This window comes from Medicago sativa, chromosome 7 (genome assembly GCF_051527215.1).
Source record: "Medicago sativa cultivar Bolivia chromosome 7, Bolivia_mono, whole genome shotgun sequence".
NCBI lineage: Eukaryota > Viridiplantae > Streptophyta > Magnoliopsida > Fabales > Fabaceae > Medicago > Medicago sativa.
In genome coordinates, this window is record NC_140755.1 from 75,909,486 (window position 1) to 75,928,519 (window position 19,034).

The 19,034-nt window shown below is 33.7% G+C and overlaps 2 protein-coding genes and 1 pseudogene across 3 annotated transcripts; all 3 read right to left on the reverse strand.

Moving 5' to 3' along the window:
• Positions 1-271: 271 nt before the first annotated feature.
• Positions 272-2,999, reverse strand: LOC146908558 (uncharacterized; annotated as a pseudogene).
• Positions 3,000-4,710: 1,711 nt separating this feature from the next.
• LOC146908559 (COP9 signalosome complex subunit 1-like) lies at positions 4,711-10,321 on the reverse strand. Its single transcript, XM_085729864.1, has 6 exons — positions 9,829-10,321; positions 8,900-9,220; positions 6,810-6,926; positions 6,633-6,718; positions 5,286-5,520; positions 4,711-5,180 (listed from the first exon to the last, which is right to left on the reverse strand). The coding sequence occupies exons 1-6, from the start codon at positions 10,222-10,224 to the stop codon at positions 5,004-5,006; spliced, it is 1,332 nt and encodes a 443-aa protein (XP_085585990.1). The 5' UTR covers positions 10,225-10,321; the 3' UTR covers positions 4,711-5,003.
• Positions 10,322-12,391: 2,070 nt separating this feature from the next.
• LOC146908560 (putative methyltransferase PMT16) lies at positions 12,392-17,355 on the reverse strand. 2 transcript variants are annotated; one of them, XR_015020398.1, is made up of 6 exons: positions 16,559-17,355; positions 15,101-15,311; positions 14,657-14,954; positions 13,592-14,134; positions 12,997-13,549; positions 12,392-12,878 (listed from the first exon to the last, which is right to left on the reverse strand). XR_015020398.1 is itself a non-coding variant. In XM_085729865.1 (6 exons), exons 1-6 carry the CDS (start codon positions 17,252-17,254, stop codon positions 12,638-12,640), a joined length of 1,917 nt encoding a protein of 638 aa, XP_085585991.1. In that variant the 5' UTR covers positions 17,255-17,355; the 3' UTR covers positions 12,392-12,637. The 2 variants fall into 2 exon arrangements, 1 of the variants encoding a protein (XP_085585991.1); XM_085729865.1 differs by having other exon boundaries at positions 12,997-13,074; positions 13,742-14,134.
• Between the last annotated feature and the right edge of the window lie 1,679 nt (positions 17,356-19,034).

The following is a 19,034-nucleotide window of genomic DNA, read 5'->3' on the forward strand; positions in this document are numbered from 1 at the left end:
CTACCGATTCATCCATTTATTTATTTGGGTTTGGGATTAACGGGCTTGCTTCTTATTCTTTTGGTTGCTTTGGGCCTTCTATCTTTTGAAAAAATAACATTAAAATATTCCATTGCCTTTTGAAATAAAAGCCTTCTATCTTAATTATTACTTTCTCACCGGAGTTGAATCTAAATCACAAGGTCTCAACTATCTTCAATCCACCTCATCCATTATACCAAGCAATTATCATTCTTTTCTTGAATATGTATGTATTCTTAATAAAGTCAATTACAACTTTTCATATTTATAAGTATAATAATAATAATACAATAATACATCAAACATCTGTGATTGTGTAACATCCAATTCAACTACACAATCAACTGAATCAAAACATACCTTTAGCTTAAAGACATCAACTCTCCTTCAGCACAAACACAGAAAACGGGAGAACTTCTTGAGCAGCCAAAACACAAAGCGGCAGAAAAATATGAGAATCAGCAAAACAATCTGCCCTACCCAAAAAAATCCAATAATAAAGTGTGATGTAATAGAAGGTTTCATCAAGTGGGTTCAATATCATCCAAATATAAATCACATATGCACCACCTGTGCAAAACACTGAGAGACACATTACCATTATGAGCAACCACATAACATACTTGTTAGTAACACGATTATTGTCAGAGAAGCAGATAAAGATTTGAGACATAACAGTAAAAACAGTTCATGTATTTTGGTCTCAACAATCTTCAAGGGCTAAGGTGTTTAGATATCTGGCCTGAGTGATTGCAGTAACCATGGGTCTGCATGGGCTTGGAAGACATCTTAATATTTTTCTTATTCTGTCATGGGTAGAATAAGTTTTTCCAATTGATCTTAATTCGTTTACTATAGATGTGAATCCAGAGTACATTTCATCAATGTTTTCTTCTTCATTCATTTCGAAGATTTCAAATTTTCTTACACGGATATCTATTCTTGTTTCTTTTACGTGGCTTGTTCCTTCATGATGGATTTTTAGAGTGTCCCAAACCTTTTTTGCAGTATCACATTCATCAACTCTTTCACTTTCTTCCATGCTTAGTGTGCATGCTAGATAGAGTCGAGCTTTAGAAGTTAGAAGTTTTTTTTTTATCTTCTTTTGACCATGATGCCTCTGGTGTAATTGTTTCTACTTTGGTAGTTGCATCAGTTGTCATGGGTACATGATTTCCATCAGTGATAACTTTCCACATGTCCACATCTTGGGATCTTAGAAACAGTTCCATTTTCCCTTTCCAGAAGTAATAGTTTTTTCCAAAGAAGAGCGGTGGTCTTGTGCATGATAGACCTTCTGGTATGTATCTTTCTTTTGACATTGCTTCTTCCTGAATTTTTTTCTCCAACACTTGTTAGGTGTTTTTAAATTAGAGCACGAGCTCTGATACCATTTGAATTAGCAATAAACGTCGTAAGAAAAAGGGGTTTGAATTGTGACCCTTTTTAATTTTAATCTTGAAACTTAAATAAGTTTATATACTCAAGAGTAAAAATCTTGGTAATTGTTAGAGAAACAAATTTATGGTAAACAATTATTTTATAAGAATTACGGAGCTGTAGATTGATGTGTTTTAAATAGTTTAAATAAGGACTAGAATGTTCTGGAGAATGATTATATTAACGAGAAGAATGATAAAATATTATTACTGATAAATGTGAAAACAGAGAACTCTGGATTAATTTAATTATTAATTAGGACCAGATTGTTCTGGAGAATGATTATATTAAAATGCAAGATGATATTAAAGGTTAATTTAAGACCATAGCACTCTGAATTAATTTAATTAATAAGGACCAGATTGTTCTCGAGAGATAAATATTATAATAGTGATTAATGTGTGTGTGGTGTAAAATAAATGACAAGAGAAAAGGAAGAAATAATAACACAGGAGATTTATGCTGGTTCACCAAAGTCGGCTACTTTCAGTCCCAACGCCTCGTGTCAGATTATCTACTAAAGTATCCTGCTAACAGAAACTTCTGACTAGCACTATATATTCTTGATCACACCAGATCAGTCTGTTACACTCTGTATTATCAACCTCAGCGTAGACTTCTAAAATTCTTTCTCAAACTATTATTACAAATAGACTTGAGAATTCAAATATGATTTGTATGATGAATGGTTTTTGTTTGATCTCGATTTCTCAACACTTTTGTGAGAGTATGATGAAAAACAAACTCAAAAGATTATGATCCAAAATACAACGAGAGAGAAAAAGCTTGTTTGTATTTGGTAGAGCTTGTGAGAGAATGATATTTGCACGTGAGAGATAATTGATTTGTTTTGCAAACTCTTGGTTTGAGACTTCAAAGCCTTCCTCCATTTACGGAAGTTGAAAACTTGATGCCCCCTTCATAAAACCAGCTGGCCAATTTGTAAGTGATTTGCGCTCCAAACAATTTGCTTGAAGAAAAACATGAGAATTAACAATTGAAGAATGATCTTGAGTTGTCCAGAATGTTCTTGAGAATGTCCAGCAAGCAATGGAGAGAGAAGGACGCGCATAGCAAGCTGTTTGTTAGTTGTTTGCGTGATACAACTCATCAGAAGTGATATTTGATGATGTCATGCCATGACATCTTGCATATGACACTTAGATGCTTTATGAGATTGATCTTTTTTTCTTTAATGAGTCAAAGGAAACTTTTAAGGCCCATAAGTATTAATTGTCCAAATCAAGTCATATGATATTCCTTAATTTGGTGAGACAAATATCACCATAATAATTTCATGATCTTCATGTTTGATTAGGTGCACAACTTTCGTGAGCATTGTGTTTGATTGCCAAACACCCCTGGTGGGTTTATTGCAATTTGGAAAGTTAAGGATGCAATAACCGTGGCTACCACCATTAGGGAACCTCTCACATATCAATCAAACATTTATCATAAGTGATTCATGAAATCTACCAACGACAAATTGTTTGATGATACCTGGTAGCGGAGAGACAAGGGAGAACTATAGAGGCCATAGTCCCCCCACATTTTTCATAAACTTTTTTCTATATACACACTACAACTGAACTAAATTAAAATGTTTCATAAAATATCTATTAGGTCATGGCCCCCAATTAATCTAATTAAAATGTTTATCATGTTACTATATTAATTGACAACTAATGTCATTAGTTTTATACTTATTAAAAAAAATAGTTTTGTACTTCACATTGTTTTAAATTTTCTCATATTTTGCAAAATATATCAATATAGTCCTCTACACAACACATTTTAAATGAAATGAACCTTAATGATATAGCTTTGCAAAATAAAAGACTCTTTCAAAGCAACAAAAAAAAAAATAGCAGATTAAAGTCCGACCATATTGATATGGGGTACAATCCAAAGAGAAGTTTCATTACAATCCAACATTGATACGAGGTAAAGGGGCGCACACATACACAATAAAAGACTCTTAATCTAGCAAATTAAAACGTAAAAAGACCCATTTTAACAAGATGATGATTTATTTTATTTTTTTACGCTTAAAAATTCATATAGAATTTATGGTTTGTTAAAAAATTCCAATTTTTTCCGGAGAGAGATTCTTATAATATTTTATCGAACCGACGTAAATTACCATTTGTTATAGTTATATTTATTGTTAATTTTTTCCTATCACAAGATAAATTGGTATTATTAATAAAAGATATATTTAAAAATAAAAAAGTAATAAATGCATCTTAAAATTTATAGAGGATCTTATATTTATACGATTTTTTTAAAGGGTGTTATAAATTTATGGACTAGGTGCATGTTGTATCATCATGTACTTTTACAAAATTACGATGGATCACCATAATTTGTAGTTTTTACAAAGATTCAACTTATTTTTTTGGTCAAGTAGTTTAGTAATCATGATTTTATCCCTTAAAATGAATAAGTAAGAAATCTCAAATTCAAACTTAGACTTTTGCAACGTCTCTATCACTGAATTATGCTCACATATTTTTTTTAACCATGTAATAGATAATAAAGTATCTAGTCCGTTTTGTCGAAAAATATGTTTGGTACACAGTAAATTTTTCCTCCCAATCGAATTTACTCTATGCTCAAGAGTAAGAAATCTTACATTAGATTTCAATTCATTGGCATGAATTACATACATAAATGCTCAAGAGTAAGAAATCGTACATTACATTTCAATTCATTGCCATGAATTACATACATAAAGGGTTAAAAAGTGGAAAACCTCAAATTCAAACTCACGCTTCAACCTATCAAATGTCCTTACAACTACCCAAATAAGTTGTAGTTACATTATCATTATCATAAATAAATTGGTATTTTGTTTATTTTTCTACTCAACTACAGTGATTATAGGGCAGCTTGCATTGTCTTTAGATGATTCCTTTAAAAATCAGATCTAATTAAATGGTGTTTAAATTAGATCGATTTTCAGCTGGTACAATTTACAATTGTAAAAAATCTGTTTTTTTCAGGGAAATTGTAAAAAAAAAAAAAAACATATTAATACTAGTGTTATAAAGTAACAATAAAATGATGTTTATAATACTAATATTATAAAGTCGCGATAAAATAATTTTCATACAAAAAGTTAAATGAGATGGTAAAAAAATTATACATAAAAAAATTGATTCGATTTGAAAAAGGAAATAGAAATCCGATGCTAGCAATCTCTTTTGTAAAAGGAATTTGAAATCCGATGCAAGCACTCTTCACATATGAAGATCCAAAATAATCCAACAGTATTCGATTTTGGTCAGTTTTCAAAATTTAGATCAGTTTGCGTTTTATATTTGGATTGATATGGATATAAACATCCCTACTCAAAACTAGACACCAAATGCAAGTACGCCATAATATGTTGGTAACGCTCTGCACAAATGTACGTTTGCCACCTTGACAATCAAGGAATAGGCAAAAGCAATCTAACTTCAGTATAGAACCTCAATCTATGTCAATGCCTATGAATCAAAACAAACAAAAAACTTGATCCAGTTATGATAAATCCATGATCACAGCCTCCTAATTCTTGACTTACTGCACTCATACTTAAGGAGACAGGATCTCAGGAACATAGACTGAAGATCTCGATCAAAATCCCTTCCATTTTCTAGAGCCCTTTGAAAGGTAGCATTCCTTAGATCAGCATGTCGTGCATACAAAACCTTGTTGTGTGAATCAATTCGTGCCTGCAAAAGCATAATTAGATACATAAGCTATGCTTTTCTGATACCTAAAATTTAAGAGACCAAAAGGCATTTCACTCTAAAATTAAACAGAGGAAACTAAGGAACCTGTATCTGATTATCAGTAATCAAACTCTCAAGTTCTTTCTGAAGTCCAACAACAGTTGTCTTGAATGCATTAGCCATCATATTCAAATCAACAGACACAAATGGGTGTGTGTACTGGATAAGGGCTTTTTGGCGGATTTGATCATAAAGTGACTCAACATGAGGATGCAAATGTATGTCCAGCAACAAGTTTGATTTTAGGTTCCCTAGGTACTCCAGACACAATGCATAACGGCTGCAAAAAGAAAGAAAATGTATTATTTAGAGGAGAGATAAGCAAAAGAACAAATAAGAAACAGAGTTTGAATAACATGCCAATTAGAATTAGTGAAATAAAGTACTCCTAAACTTAAAAAGAAGCCAACCCCATTTTGCCAAATACCATATGTACTTGCAAAAGTGCAATAATTGTATTAGGGTTTGTATTGTACTGGTCATGCCTTGAGAATGCTCTCAAAGGTTGTATTTATAGCCCTCTGTGGGCCTGATTTATGATTACTTAAACAGTAAGTAATGAGGGTATTTAAGTCTTTTAGGCCAAGCTCTAGAGGTTTCTAGAAGCTGGCTGAGGCGGCACCCTGGTAAAGGCGCCCCTTTAGGAGGGTGTTGAGGCCTTTACTAGGGTCTTTAGGTCCGTTGGAAGGGCTTCTAAATCCTTAGGAAGATATTGGCAGTCCACCATAGAATATACATTGGAAAAGATACAGATCAAATAGATAATAATTAGGATTGACAGTGACCTCTTCAACACTTTACCTAACTAACAAAAAATATTCTTGCAACATACATACACCATTCGTCAAATTATTACTTGTAATAATGAATCCATGATTCATGGGAAATATCCAGATCCAGATACCAAGTTCAAGTAACGGCATTCTCCATTACCTCCAACACCACTACCCCATAGTGACAAGAATAAGAGATTCTCACAATCACACACATACAACATTGACAAATGTATTACATTATTCAGTTAAAAATAGCCAACCCCGGAGATCAATTTTAAGTTTGGATCTACAGTTCTACAATGCCCCTTGTTATAACTAAAGACTTCTGTAACATACAAATAATACTTGTCATTTATTGCATCACACAAACAATGTCATGTAATACTGTTCTCCATGCATACAATACAATATTATTATTATTTTTTAAATCCATGCTCATTATAACATAAATAAAGCTAAGCACCATATATTATCTGGTTACTACATAGCCTAGGCAGTCCAGTTCCACCAAATGGGGAGTCTTGATAATCTATTTTCAGCTCATTTAGGCAAGAAAACAGAAATGTGATGAGTGGAGTTCACTCATCAGAGAAAAAAAGAAACTGCAACAACTTACCTTGAGTAAAAATCATTTATAAGCTCCCTTACTTCAGGCACTAACTCTAAGAAATTCCTGAAGACAGTGTTGTCAATAACTTTGTTCTGCAAATAAAAGAAAACAAAATCAGAAAGGCAATGTAATCAATGTCTCACAATTGCCATTTACAAGCAGAATAATAAACCGAGTACATGCCTTTAACTCTGTCCGATCAAACGTAGCAAGAGCACAAAGTCCTCCATACATTGCAACATCCTGGGATGAAATCACTTCATTGTACTGACTACCTAGTTCGGGGCTAGTCTCGATAAACTGAAACAGATAATGAAGACTGTCACCAAAAAATTATAAACAATAATGTGAACATTTTATCATTATTCAGTCAAAGGTAAATGATATTGAATCCTCCAACAATTAATATGAATGCTCATCTTGATTCCAACCACAAGTAAAATGAAAATGATAGATTATACAGATTAAGAGATTTTCAACGATGTGAAAGTCAGTATTCTTTCATTTTTGGTGTATTACAGTCCTGGACAATAATATCAAAATCACATAAATCATACTCCCTCCGTTTCAAAATGAGTGTCGCTTTAGGCTTTGGCACACAGATTAAGAAATAGAATGAAATAATCATTGGATATAACGCTTTTACAAAACTGCCCTTACTTTAACAAAATTAAAGTTGCATTGAAAATTGTGTGAGAGAAAAGTTGGAGTGTTTATTGAGGGTAAAGTTGGAAGACAAAAATTAAAGTTGTATTGGAAATGTAAAGCGACATTCATTTTGAATTTTTTTTTTTGGCTAAAGCTACACTCATTTTGAAACGGAGGGAGTAATAAATAACAATTTTGCTTTCTCCACCAAACTGGGCAACTCTTCATACACCAACTCACATGTCACAGATGAAACTCCAAAATTAATAAATAAAACAATTTGAACCCGTCACTGACTCTTGGTCACTCGTTATCCACTATCCTCTCCATGGATGTTTTTCTGATGTTTTTCTATAGCAACTATTTGAGCAAGACATTTTCCACATAAGAATGTGACGCAACCTTCATCCACACAACAATTACCATTGCACAATATACTTCTACCAGAAGCAAGGACAAAACAAGTGATGCAATACTTAATAAATGAGATCAATTGAAGAATTGACATACTAAATTCATAACAAGCTCGCGCTTGAATAAAAAAAAGTGTTGTGGCATAATCATAATCAAAAACAGATTCATCCTAAAGCCCCCTGCTAAAAATTTTACCAAGTAACTCACTCTTTCATCGCCCCAATTACAGCAGAGCAAATAATTTTTAGGCCCTCCTCTCCATAACCAGAGGATGATGTCAGTTAGTAAATAACAACCATATAGTGGACTGCACAGGATATATACATAGTTGTCATATAACATGTTTTCAAGGATCACCCACAAATTGGGTATAGAAATAGACCCGAGTTACTGTCAGCATAAAGACTCTATTTGTATTTCACTGTGTCTTCAGAGCAATAATGATTTCTTCACAATGAAGCATTACCTTTCTGAACAACTATAAATTCCCACTAACTAAAATTGTATCTTCATAAGTTGTTTTTTCATAAACTACCTTGACAAGCATGTGAATAATACCTAAAAGCTTATTTATTTGCATAGGCTGTTTTGCATAAGCTCAAAAGTAAGCCGATCTAAATGGGTCTTTAATCTAAAATAATGTTATTAAACATAGGCCATGTCGGCGCCATGGCAGAGGCAGGATTTTACAGACCGCCACACAAAGGCGGTTGTGTAGCAGTTTTTTATGGTGGGGTCACAGCGGCTACCATGAAGGTATCGAACATGGCGGCGCAGTGGAAAAAACAAAAACATGAAGTAAAAGGAGAAAGCATGGGTTGGGCCGTGCGACCCGCCAAACCCAGGCCAACAATGGGTAATAACCCAACCCTAAAAAAATCAAGGTAATATCTGCTCTATTTATGCATATTCTGTTTTCTTCTTTTTCTATATTTGTTTTATTTGCTTGAATTATGTTTAATTATGTTATAAGTATGTTTAGATTTTCCCGCTATTCTTCCGTCATAATAGGCCGTTACGCAATCCGCCATATGTATATGGAGGATTTTTGGCTCACCGCCATAATCCACCATCCGACAATGACAACACTAATCTAACCTCTTTGCTAAAATATACATCATCTTTCAAAACTTTAAACCAAAGAGCTCTCATAAAAAACTGCAGTCACAATCACAATCACAATCGAAATACACAAATAACTTTGGACAAACCTTTCGAGCAGCAAACTTGTACTTTTTGGAAAACAGATTTGACAACCCAGCAGCACAGCGTAGCTTTGCAGCTGTTATTGTGTCAAGGGGGTCCAGAACCGCTTCTGCCTTGCTAACATGGGTGCTAATATGGGGATACTGACCCATCTCAATGCTGACCAGAATCGCATTCAGAGACATATGAATAGCATGCTTCGATGTAGTGCAATAATCCCGGGTCCGAATGTAATTCTTAAAAGCTTCCCCCAATTGGCCATGAGCATAGTAAAAATCTCCAAAATCATTGTACCCCATTCTTATACTCTCTTTAATCAAGTTCGTCTGCGCAAAACAATCAAATACAGTCAAAATGAATAAACAAAAACAAATACCTATAATCTATAAGACTATGTCCTGTTTGGAGAAACAACTTACTTAAGCACCTATATCATAAGTGTTTATCTATAGATTCTATAATATATTTCTTTAACAAAAGATAAAATAAACTAGTTTCATACAATCTAAAAATTGTTTTCATAAGCTTTCTTTAAGAGCTCGTGGAAATAAGATTAAACAATTTATCTCCGTACCACCGACACTTTTGATTGAAGGCTAGTCCCAATGTCCGGCATCCGTAAAACACCGACACAACACATGTGATTACATTGAATTGTGTAATTTTCTCAAAATTTTATCATGTGTCCGTACCGGTGTCCGCTTTCGTGCTTCATAGTTCATAGCAATTATCACATTCAAATCAAATTCAGCAAAATTTAATAAATACAACAAACAAACAAACAAACAAACAAACAAAATCAACATTAATAATAATATTCAAAAATACATGTTATATTATAGTATTATACATTGCACATTGAAAATTTAGACTAAGATGATGAAAAACAACAAGACCTAAAATTGAAAATTGGAAATTATAGAAGAATATATACCCTATAGGAATTAAGCTCAGAGTCAAGCTTCTCCTTCTTCAGCTCCGCTTTCTTCTCAATAGCATCACACCAAGCTTCATCTAGGGCATAACCAGAACCCAAACGACCATTAATCTTCTTAACGATTTCCCTCATGAGAAAAGTGTCTTCTCCCTTCTTGATTTCATCGAAAGCCAAGCGAAGCGCCTCCAACTGCATTGTGGTGTTGTTGCCGCAGTGATCGGCGATGAAGAGAAGACGGGAGATTCTGGTCCGGCCGGAGTAGAGGCTAATGTATGCCTCGAGGTCGAGTTGGTCTGACGCGCTGATGATTTGACGGTGGTTGGTTTGGTTGTTGACGTCGTCGATATTGGCGAAGGCTTCGAGAGCAGAGGAGGAGGAATCGTCGGCGTCCATGTTCTGGGGATTGCGGAAGAACCCCAGCGGAAGAAGTGGGGGTTTTTGTTTTCGTTACGGTGGCGAGAAGTGAGTAGTGTGAGTGCAATGCTTAACCAAATCCTCCGTTGGGTTTTGCTCTCTCAATATATAGAAACAAATTAAAAAAAAAAAAAAAGTAATATACGATTATTTCTTTAATTATTTAGAATCTAATGCCAACCCGCGATATCACCATCCCGTTTTTTAGTCGGTTAGACGAGACAAGTTAACCGAAAGTAGTTGGTTCAAATTTACAATTCATTCTATCAAAATCAATGTGTTAAAAAGATCAATCCAACAAACCTAACATGTTTTGACATTCTTAGGACGATACTACAAGGTCTAGCGAAAATTATCAATGCACAATGTGTGTAATCGGAATACCAAATTCAATTCTTATGGATAACAAATTGAGGGGGAGTCACTACTATTGAATGAAGTGTGAGCATAATGCTTGACCAAACACTATTATATTGGTGATGAGCTAAATGTTTAAAGATAAGGCACACATATTTAAATTCTCTAACTAATGCCAAAAAGGGATTATGTCTTCACCATAAAGTTTCTCTACCATATCACCCTCAAGAACGGGTCATGGGAAAGAATGAGCAGGAAAGAGATAAATTGAGATTCAGATGACTGTTTCTATCGCATGTCGTCATGTGATCATTTTAGATGAAGATACGATGTTTAAGTGTCTTTATTTCATAAGAATAATATAATCCAATATCCTTATAATGTGTTAGTTTTTTAGAATTTAAACTTAAATTTGAAAACTAAAAACTTAGAGAAATACGATAATGAAATCTTTTGTTGTGGTTGGTCAATGTTAAATAAATTATTTTACAATTTAGGTATATAAAAAGCGTCATTGGATCAGGTGAGTTATATCTTGAATTTTGAGTTTCAAAATTCCTTTTTCCATAAGTGTCATCTTCGAATTATCTCTAAATATTTCATCAAGATCAAACATATATGCACTTCATTCTGAATCAAGATTGTCAATAGGTTGACTCCCTCTGCTTATCCTCCTCATATTCATGTTTGACCTATATATCTTCCTCCAGTTCTTCATGAGTCAGAAACTTTCAAAGCATGTTTAAGCATCCTTATTATGCCCTTCATCCTCTGCCCATGCACCCGTAGGCTACTTTAGAGTTCATCAATTAACATTGTACCCACATTATTTGACTCCTCAATTAAGCAAAATACAAAGTCAAATCTTGAAGTCATTGATCTAATGACCTTTTCAACAATTATAAGTTTCTCCATCTTCTCACCTTGTGCCTTCATTTTATTTGCAATCACAAGAGTTCTTACAAAGTACTCGGTTCTTGCAAAGTACTCATCTACAATTTCTCCTTCTTTCATGCCAAGAACTTCAAATTCTCCATGATGTTCATATCTAGTGTCTCCATGAGCATACTTTCTCACCTTCAAATCTTTCAATGTACTTTCTTCAACATCTTTTATTTGATCAAGGGTGGCACTGGACGAGATCATCAGAATTTCACTCTCAACCAAGGTCTGACGCTCCTTCAATGGAAGGAGGTTCTCCATGAGCTTGTCCAATGATCATAGTGTCAATCCGACATTGAGATCGCTGATTGAACAAAATTCTTACCTTCTATCATGATTCATGTGCTCACTTGAAAACTCATGAAATTTTACTGTCATGTAATGTTATCCCAATAAATATTCTAGCAGCTTGAATCATCGAACCATCTCTCCATCATCAGGCTCCACTCACTTTTTACTACTTCTCTACACATTGTTATTTGTATGAGCCAATCATTTCAAAATACACCTTTCTAATTCCTAACAAAGTATTTTCTTATCTTCCTCACGTATTTATATAGAGATCTTATATATATATATATATATATATATATATATATATATATATATATATATATATATTGGATATTTTTGTTAAAATTTCTCATTGTCCACCACCACCATTGGTATGATTGGATTTGGACCCTAATCATCACTTCAGGGCATAAAATAACAAATATCAATAAGGAGGTCTCAATAGCTGATGAAATGGTTGAAAATTTAATATTCTACCTAATATATTGTTGATTTAATCATTAACAATTGAGTTTACAAATTCATCAAGTAAAGGAAATTGTTCATATGCGAATTGAATCAAAGATCATTTGATTAACTTCAATCAGTTAATTTTTCATTTGACAACTTTGTAATTGATGGATAAACCCCAAACAATTTTTTGGGGTCAATAATTTGCTTTAATGAAAATTTCACTTTGCAAACCACCCACATAAATGGGGTTGGAAAAGAATAAAAATTCCTGAAAATTTAAGTTGACATGAAAAAAGAAAGGAAAAAAAAATTCACAAATCTTAAGAAGACCAAAAGGAAAATCAAATTATAACTTTCTTTGTTGATTTTGTTCAGGTTGTGGGGATGTCCAATACTGCTTGACTGCTACAAGTATCTTTTCTCTTTGGTGTGGTCCCTTTTCATGGTCTGCAATTCTAGCATCCCATTGCATTGCATCTGCAAATCTTTTTACCTTCAACAACACATCCACATCATCACGCAATATCACACTCCCTTGTGGCCTCAATATCCTATCCATCTCAAGAAGAATGTCCTCTATATTACATCTGTCACACATTAAATAATTTCACAAAGTTATTATATGAGTGGTAAACATATTTTATATACATAGTCACAATTTAAATAGTTATTTCTGAATTTGGCAAAACCAATTTTACAATTTACCTGTCCTCATAGAGGGTAAAAAGAGAATCAGCATGTATAAAGTCATAGGTTCGAGGATAAGTGGACATGGCTTCACACCTGAGTGGAGACAAAAAGCAGTTTATTAATGAAACATTAACTACTACCATGTGATGAAATGTGTAAAGCAGCACAAAATCTGATTCACAATTTTCTGTCTATTGTAAAGGACAAAATTAGGTAGCACTCATAGATCTGAAGAGATAATTTGCAATTAAATTATCTTCACGATAAAGCTATACTATAAGTGGGAAGTAATAGAAAAAGATTAACATAAAGTGAGTTTTGCCTCCAAAAGTGCACAATTATAAAGTTATCGAACTCTAAATTTTAGTGAGCTAAGATTAGGATGCACTTTAAATTTAATTATTGGTGGATACAACACTTATGCACGTTACATATAATATACTACTCACTTATTGAAAGAGTATGCTGCAAATCTAATTATGCTATCAAAAAGCTACTTTCTACTAAACTAATCAACATTTTGTTTCCTTTAGCAAACCTCTCTCATTTTTTGTAATCAGTTTCTCACCTCAAATAGCATCTCTAATAAAGAACTTAAACAATTTTTCACTCTAACAATACGACTCTCTTAAAAACTCAAAATGAGTTCAAAAGTTATCACATATTTATTTACCTTTCTTTAAAATTGGTTGGTTAAGAACTAAATACATGTCACAAAACCTAGTTAACAACTGCTATTAGAAATGGAAGAAAGACTTACCAGTTCTGATATGTTCCGATCAATCCGCGTTCATAAACGACACCAAGTGTGTTGATCTCAGCCTGGACCGGAACAATATTCATGACCCAAACTGGATCATCAATCATTGCAGCTGCAAATCCTCCCATGTAAGCATTCATATCAAGTAAATTACGGTATCTCCCCGGCTCTGCTAGCTGATAATCAAGTGTCTTGTAGTATGCAACTCTCTTCTTCCATAACTCGGTATTTTCTTTGAACATCTCAGCTGTGATTCCATCCAAACTTCCACTGCTAATCCTTGGTGGAACTGATGTTAGTCTCTCAGGCCAATTCGGCAGTCCTCCACCACTAACTTCTTTTATGTCAGATACCTCAGGAAGTGGTGTCAAACATGTATCCATTTTGGTGTACCTAAAATGAAGAAAAGAAAATTAAAAACTTCAAGAACAAGTAACTAAAGAGAAAAGGGGAATAAAGCAAACAAATAAATTATTTTTTTTGGAATGGTCCAAAAAGAATCTCCACTTTCGAAAAGGTGCATAAACCAACTAACAAATAAATAGATTATGCAACTCAAACTCTTTATCATCTAAGTGGTTTTGGTATCACTGCCAAACTCTATTTGGCAGCAAGCATAAACTGCTTTTTTTTTTTTTTTCTAACTGTAAAAGCAAAATCAGTAGCACAAGCAACTATAAGTGAGTCAGTGTGACATAATCTGAAAATTGTCAATAAAGTTATGAGTGCCTTATAAAAAAAATCCGCGACCGTGACATCAGTTTTTTTCGGTCCATATCAGTCTCATTTGACCAAAATTCTCCGCAATCTTAACGATCACAAACTGATCTTGAATTCTCGATTGCGACCGTGGTCACAATTCAATATCTTAAAGGCATTAATTAATATTTAAAAGAATAGGAAAAGGTATATTACCATGCTGAGTCAGGATCCTTTGCATCACAAAAGGGTCTATTCTTGAAGACCTTTCTTGTTATTTTGCAATGAATATGATTAGTAGGCTTTTGCCATATTGCAATGTCACCCTTCTGAACTAGTTTTTTCCAACAAAGACTTTTTGCCACTCTCTCAATTGAAGTCTGTTCAGCATTTAGATCCTCACGAGTCCTCTCCCACCCTTTCCAATGGCTCTCCCAATTTATTGGTGGCCCTGATAGAATCCAATATCCTCCAGGACGTAGCACTCTATCAACTTCAGTTAAATAAATTCCATCTACAAATACATAAAACAAAATTTATAAGTCACATATTCACACACACTTGCTTTCAAATTAAAATGTGTCTGGCACCGAACACGACACAAGTGCCATGACACATGTTAGACCCTGACACATGTTAGACACCAAAGGATATATTTACCATTCTGGCCCCAAGGAATTAGGCAACGAGAGCAATGAGCCATGTCAAAGGCTCTAGAAGGGTAAGGAAGCCTAATTGAGGCAATAACACCAATCAAAGCTGGAACTCCTCGTTCAAGAGCAAATTGAACTTGAGCTTCATGTGTATCTCTTGGTGCAAATGACACTGCTAATATGTCACGTGGCAAAAGATATGCTCCCCAACTTGCAACCTGATTAATTCAATTGTAACAACATGTCATTAACCAATTAAAATATTTTAACTTATAAAGTACGTTTACTTTGAAATTTTCAGCGATACCACAAATTTGTGCACATGTGACTAGTAAACATATTGCCACAACATGAAGTAACTTAGAAATAAGGCTAAATATACATGATTGAGACTCCTCAACAAACAAAATAACTTCAAAATATATTTATCGTTATGATTAACACTAAGTGAATTTGAAATTCAAAATACAATATATAGTTGTTAATAATGCATAGTCTAATATATAAAATGTAACTTTTTGTTTTATATCATTAGTCAACATGAAACTAGGTACTACTTTACTTCAGTTCCAAGAATTTAAGAAGATTGTTTTGCAAACTAGTTCTAGTTCTAAAGTGAACCCTATATGTTTCCCTTTTTTCTCTCTACGAAAAGGATAGATTTACGGTTGAGTCTATGATGTGACGACCAATATACCTTAACTAACTATATATCAATTTTCTGGTCAAAAAAACTACTATATGTTTCAATTTCAAAGCATGGTCCATATTCATCACGTCTTTAAGATAAGATAGCCAACCAAGTCACAATAATAGACTGGAAAAAGAAATAAAATATTGACATAGAGAACATGATTGACGTATTCACAAACAATTAGAAAATATCAGAAAAAAAAAAGTCAAATGTGGAAAATTTATATTATAATTACTATAAATAAAAAATTACAAAACTTGAGAGAAAATGCTGAATTATAAAATTAATCTGTATCCCGTCTGTTTCGCACAATGATTACCAAAATTATATACAATTTTCATTTCATATAAACTTACCAAAATCATATACATTTATAAAAAATTTCATAAGAAACGATTCCTGGAAGCAACTAAGGAAAGAAAATATTAATAAAATATACAATATTTATTAATTTAGATTCCCAATTAACCTACATTCCCTTTCCAATTCTCAAACGTTCTAAATAAAGATAAAATCTCAAAAAATATTACCAAAACTAAAATCAACCTAAAAAAGTTAATTGAAATTTTTCAATTGGTTGGGTCCAAACCTTGAATAGGGGACCAATCACATTCCTGCTCATGGTTCATTTTTCTACGAATGTTGTTGAACTAACCATAGAGGGGAAGTGAACCACCCGGTTCATTGACATTGAAAATGAAAACATGCATGCATGATAGTAAAAGAAACCGGTTCAAGAAAACTTAAACCGGGAGTTCAAGAAAAACGTACCCCACAACCGGTGTCTAAAGCGGTTCGGACGGACCCATCTTTAAGGTTGATGAGTTTTCCGATATCATCAATGTATGCACCAGCGCCACGTGGAAACATGGTCCCACCACCAGGAAACCTGAACCGGTCACCTTCAAAATGAACCCAATTCTGGTTTTTTTTCTCAATCGTCAATTCTTTATGTGGCACATTAGCATACCAAGCCCAATCACGGCTCTCAGGCCACCTCGGCGGAACGCGGTAGCCATATGGTGCCGGTATCCGACACCGGAGAATCTCCTCTTTCTCCGGACAGTGTCTCTCACGATAAATTAAATTCTCCCGAGGAAATTTCAACGACCGCTGCACGTCCTCACACGGAGTATACTCCGATAAACCGATGTCGCATACCGGCGCGTTAGTCACACGCGCTGCGGATTCTGGTGGGTCGGAGACGTTATGATGTGCTGAAAAATCAAGAGTGATGGAAGAAGTGGTGGTGGAGGTGAAATTAGTTTGTGGGCAATCAGGGCGGATGATGGTGGTGGAGTGGTGATTGTTGCCGGAGATGGCGGCGGAGGTGGTGGTGGAGGAGTTTTGCCAGAGGCCAAGGAGGTAAAAAAAGGTGCAGAGGATGATGGTGAAGGTGAGAAAGTAGAGTCTTGAGAGAGGTTTGTTGGGTTTCTTGTTGAAAATTGATAAGAAAGAATTAGCCATTGTTGTTGGATAAAGAAAACGGAGAGAAAGAGAAAGAAAAGGGTGGAAAAGAGTTACAATCAGCTATATGAAACCATGGACGTTACTTGTTTCATGAGAGTGACGCGGTTGTATTATTATGAACGTATATATAGAGAGAGAAAGGAAGGAAGAAAGAGAGAGAAAGAGGGTTTAGTTTGGACTGAGGGGTGTGTCAGAATAGACGGCTTGTGTTGTACTGTTAACGAGACAAACTGTTTATTCTCTTTGCAGATTTTTTTTTTTTTTTTTTTTTGAGGGGAACATTGTAACTCTTTCAATTAAAATAAGGAATATTTGTTTCAAAACTATTGATTGATGATATATAAGAATTTTAATGTCGAACAAATATTTTATTGTATTATTATAATATAACCGGATCGAACCTCTCAAGAAAAAAAGTTGATTGAAGAAAGAAATTTGACTATCTGCTAATATTATAAATTATAGAATAATAAAATAAAGTTAATAAATATCATAATTTCTTTGTGTTTTCCTCAAACTAATTCAAATTCAGGTCCATTTATTTTTTTACGTATTGCATATTTTATATTTTTTAATGAAATCTATATATTTATTGCATATTTTATATTTTTTTAATGAAATCTATATATTTTTTGTGTAGTCAACTTTTTTTTTTTGTTACAAGGGAAAATATCAAAAAACTAAAAAGGCAAAAAAAAATCGGCCCATGGAGAAGATAGCTCCCCAAGCATCATTTTTAAGCAGATTATTCATCTCAATAGGAGACAAGTTGATAGACAAGTCAGAATCAAACGAAGCTCCCATTTTAGTCAAAAAATTGGCACATTGGTTGCCCTCCCGCAGGGTGTGAACGATAGTAATATTGTTGAGGCATAACATATCCTTTATGTCTTGAATGAGAGCAACATAGATATGGTAATTCATGGTTCACTTGGTAATGAGACCGATGCATAGAAGACAATTTGTATAGCACATGAGTTCCGCAATATCCAAGTCACGAGCCAAAGTTAAACCATGATAGATTGCAGAGAGCTCTGCTAGCAAAATGTCCCCCAAATAATAAAACAAGAGAAACTGAAAAGGTAGTGGCCAACAGAATTTCTAATGAGCCCCCTGTAATGCCCTCCTTTTTATTTAATTATTTTAATTAGTTTTAGAATATATTTATATGATTGGTATGATTTACATGATTTATGTGATATTTTCTTATGTTATATGTTGGTATTTACTAGCATAATATAATTGTTATTTGGTGTAGAAATATATTTGTTATTTGTTATAGATATATTTGTTATTTGGTGTAGAAATATATTTGTTATTTATTATAGATATATTTGTTATTTGGTGTAGAAATATATTTGTTATTTGTTAGAGATATATTTGTTATTGGTGTATTATTATTATTAAGTGGGGGAGAGATATATTTAATTTAGAAATAAATAAGATTATGAGGAATAGAGTAGTTTTGAGGTGTAAGAGAAATAAGAAGGGGGTTAGAATAGAAAGAAGAATAAGTTGTTGGGCCAAAATAGATTTAGGAAGAGCGTTTAGTATTATAAATAGAGAAGCTTAGGTTAGAAAGAGTTTACCGGAAACCGCTTTTTGGAAAAGAGGAGAACAAGAAAGAAGAGAAGAGGAGAGAAAAGTCAAGAGAAGAGGAGAAGACCTTAGGAAAGAAGAACGCTGCCGCTGATTCAGGAATTAATCTATGGTGAGGGTGAGACTATCTTGCATTAATATTAAGTTGTTAAATCATTAGATTGCATCTAACAAGTTG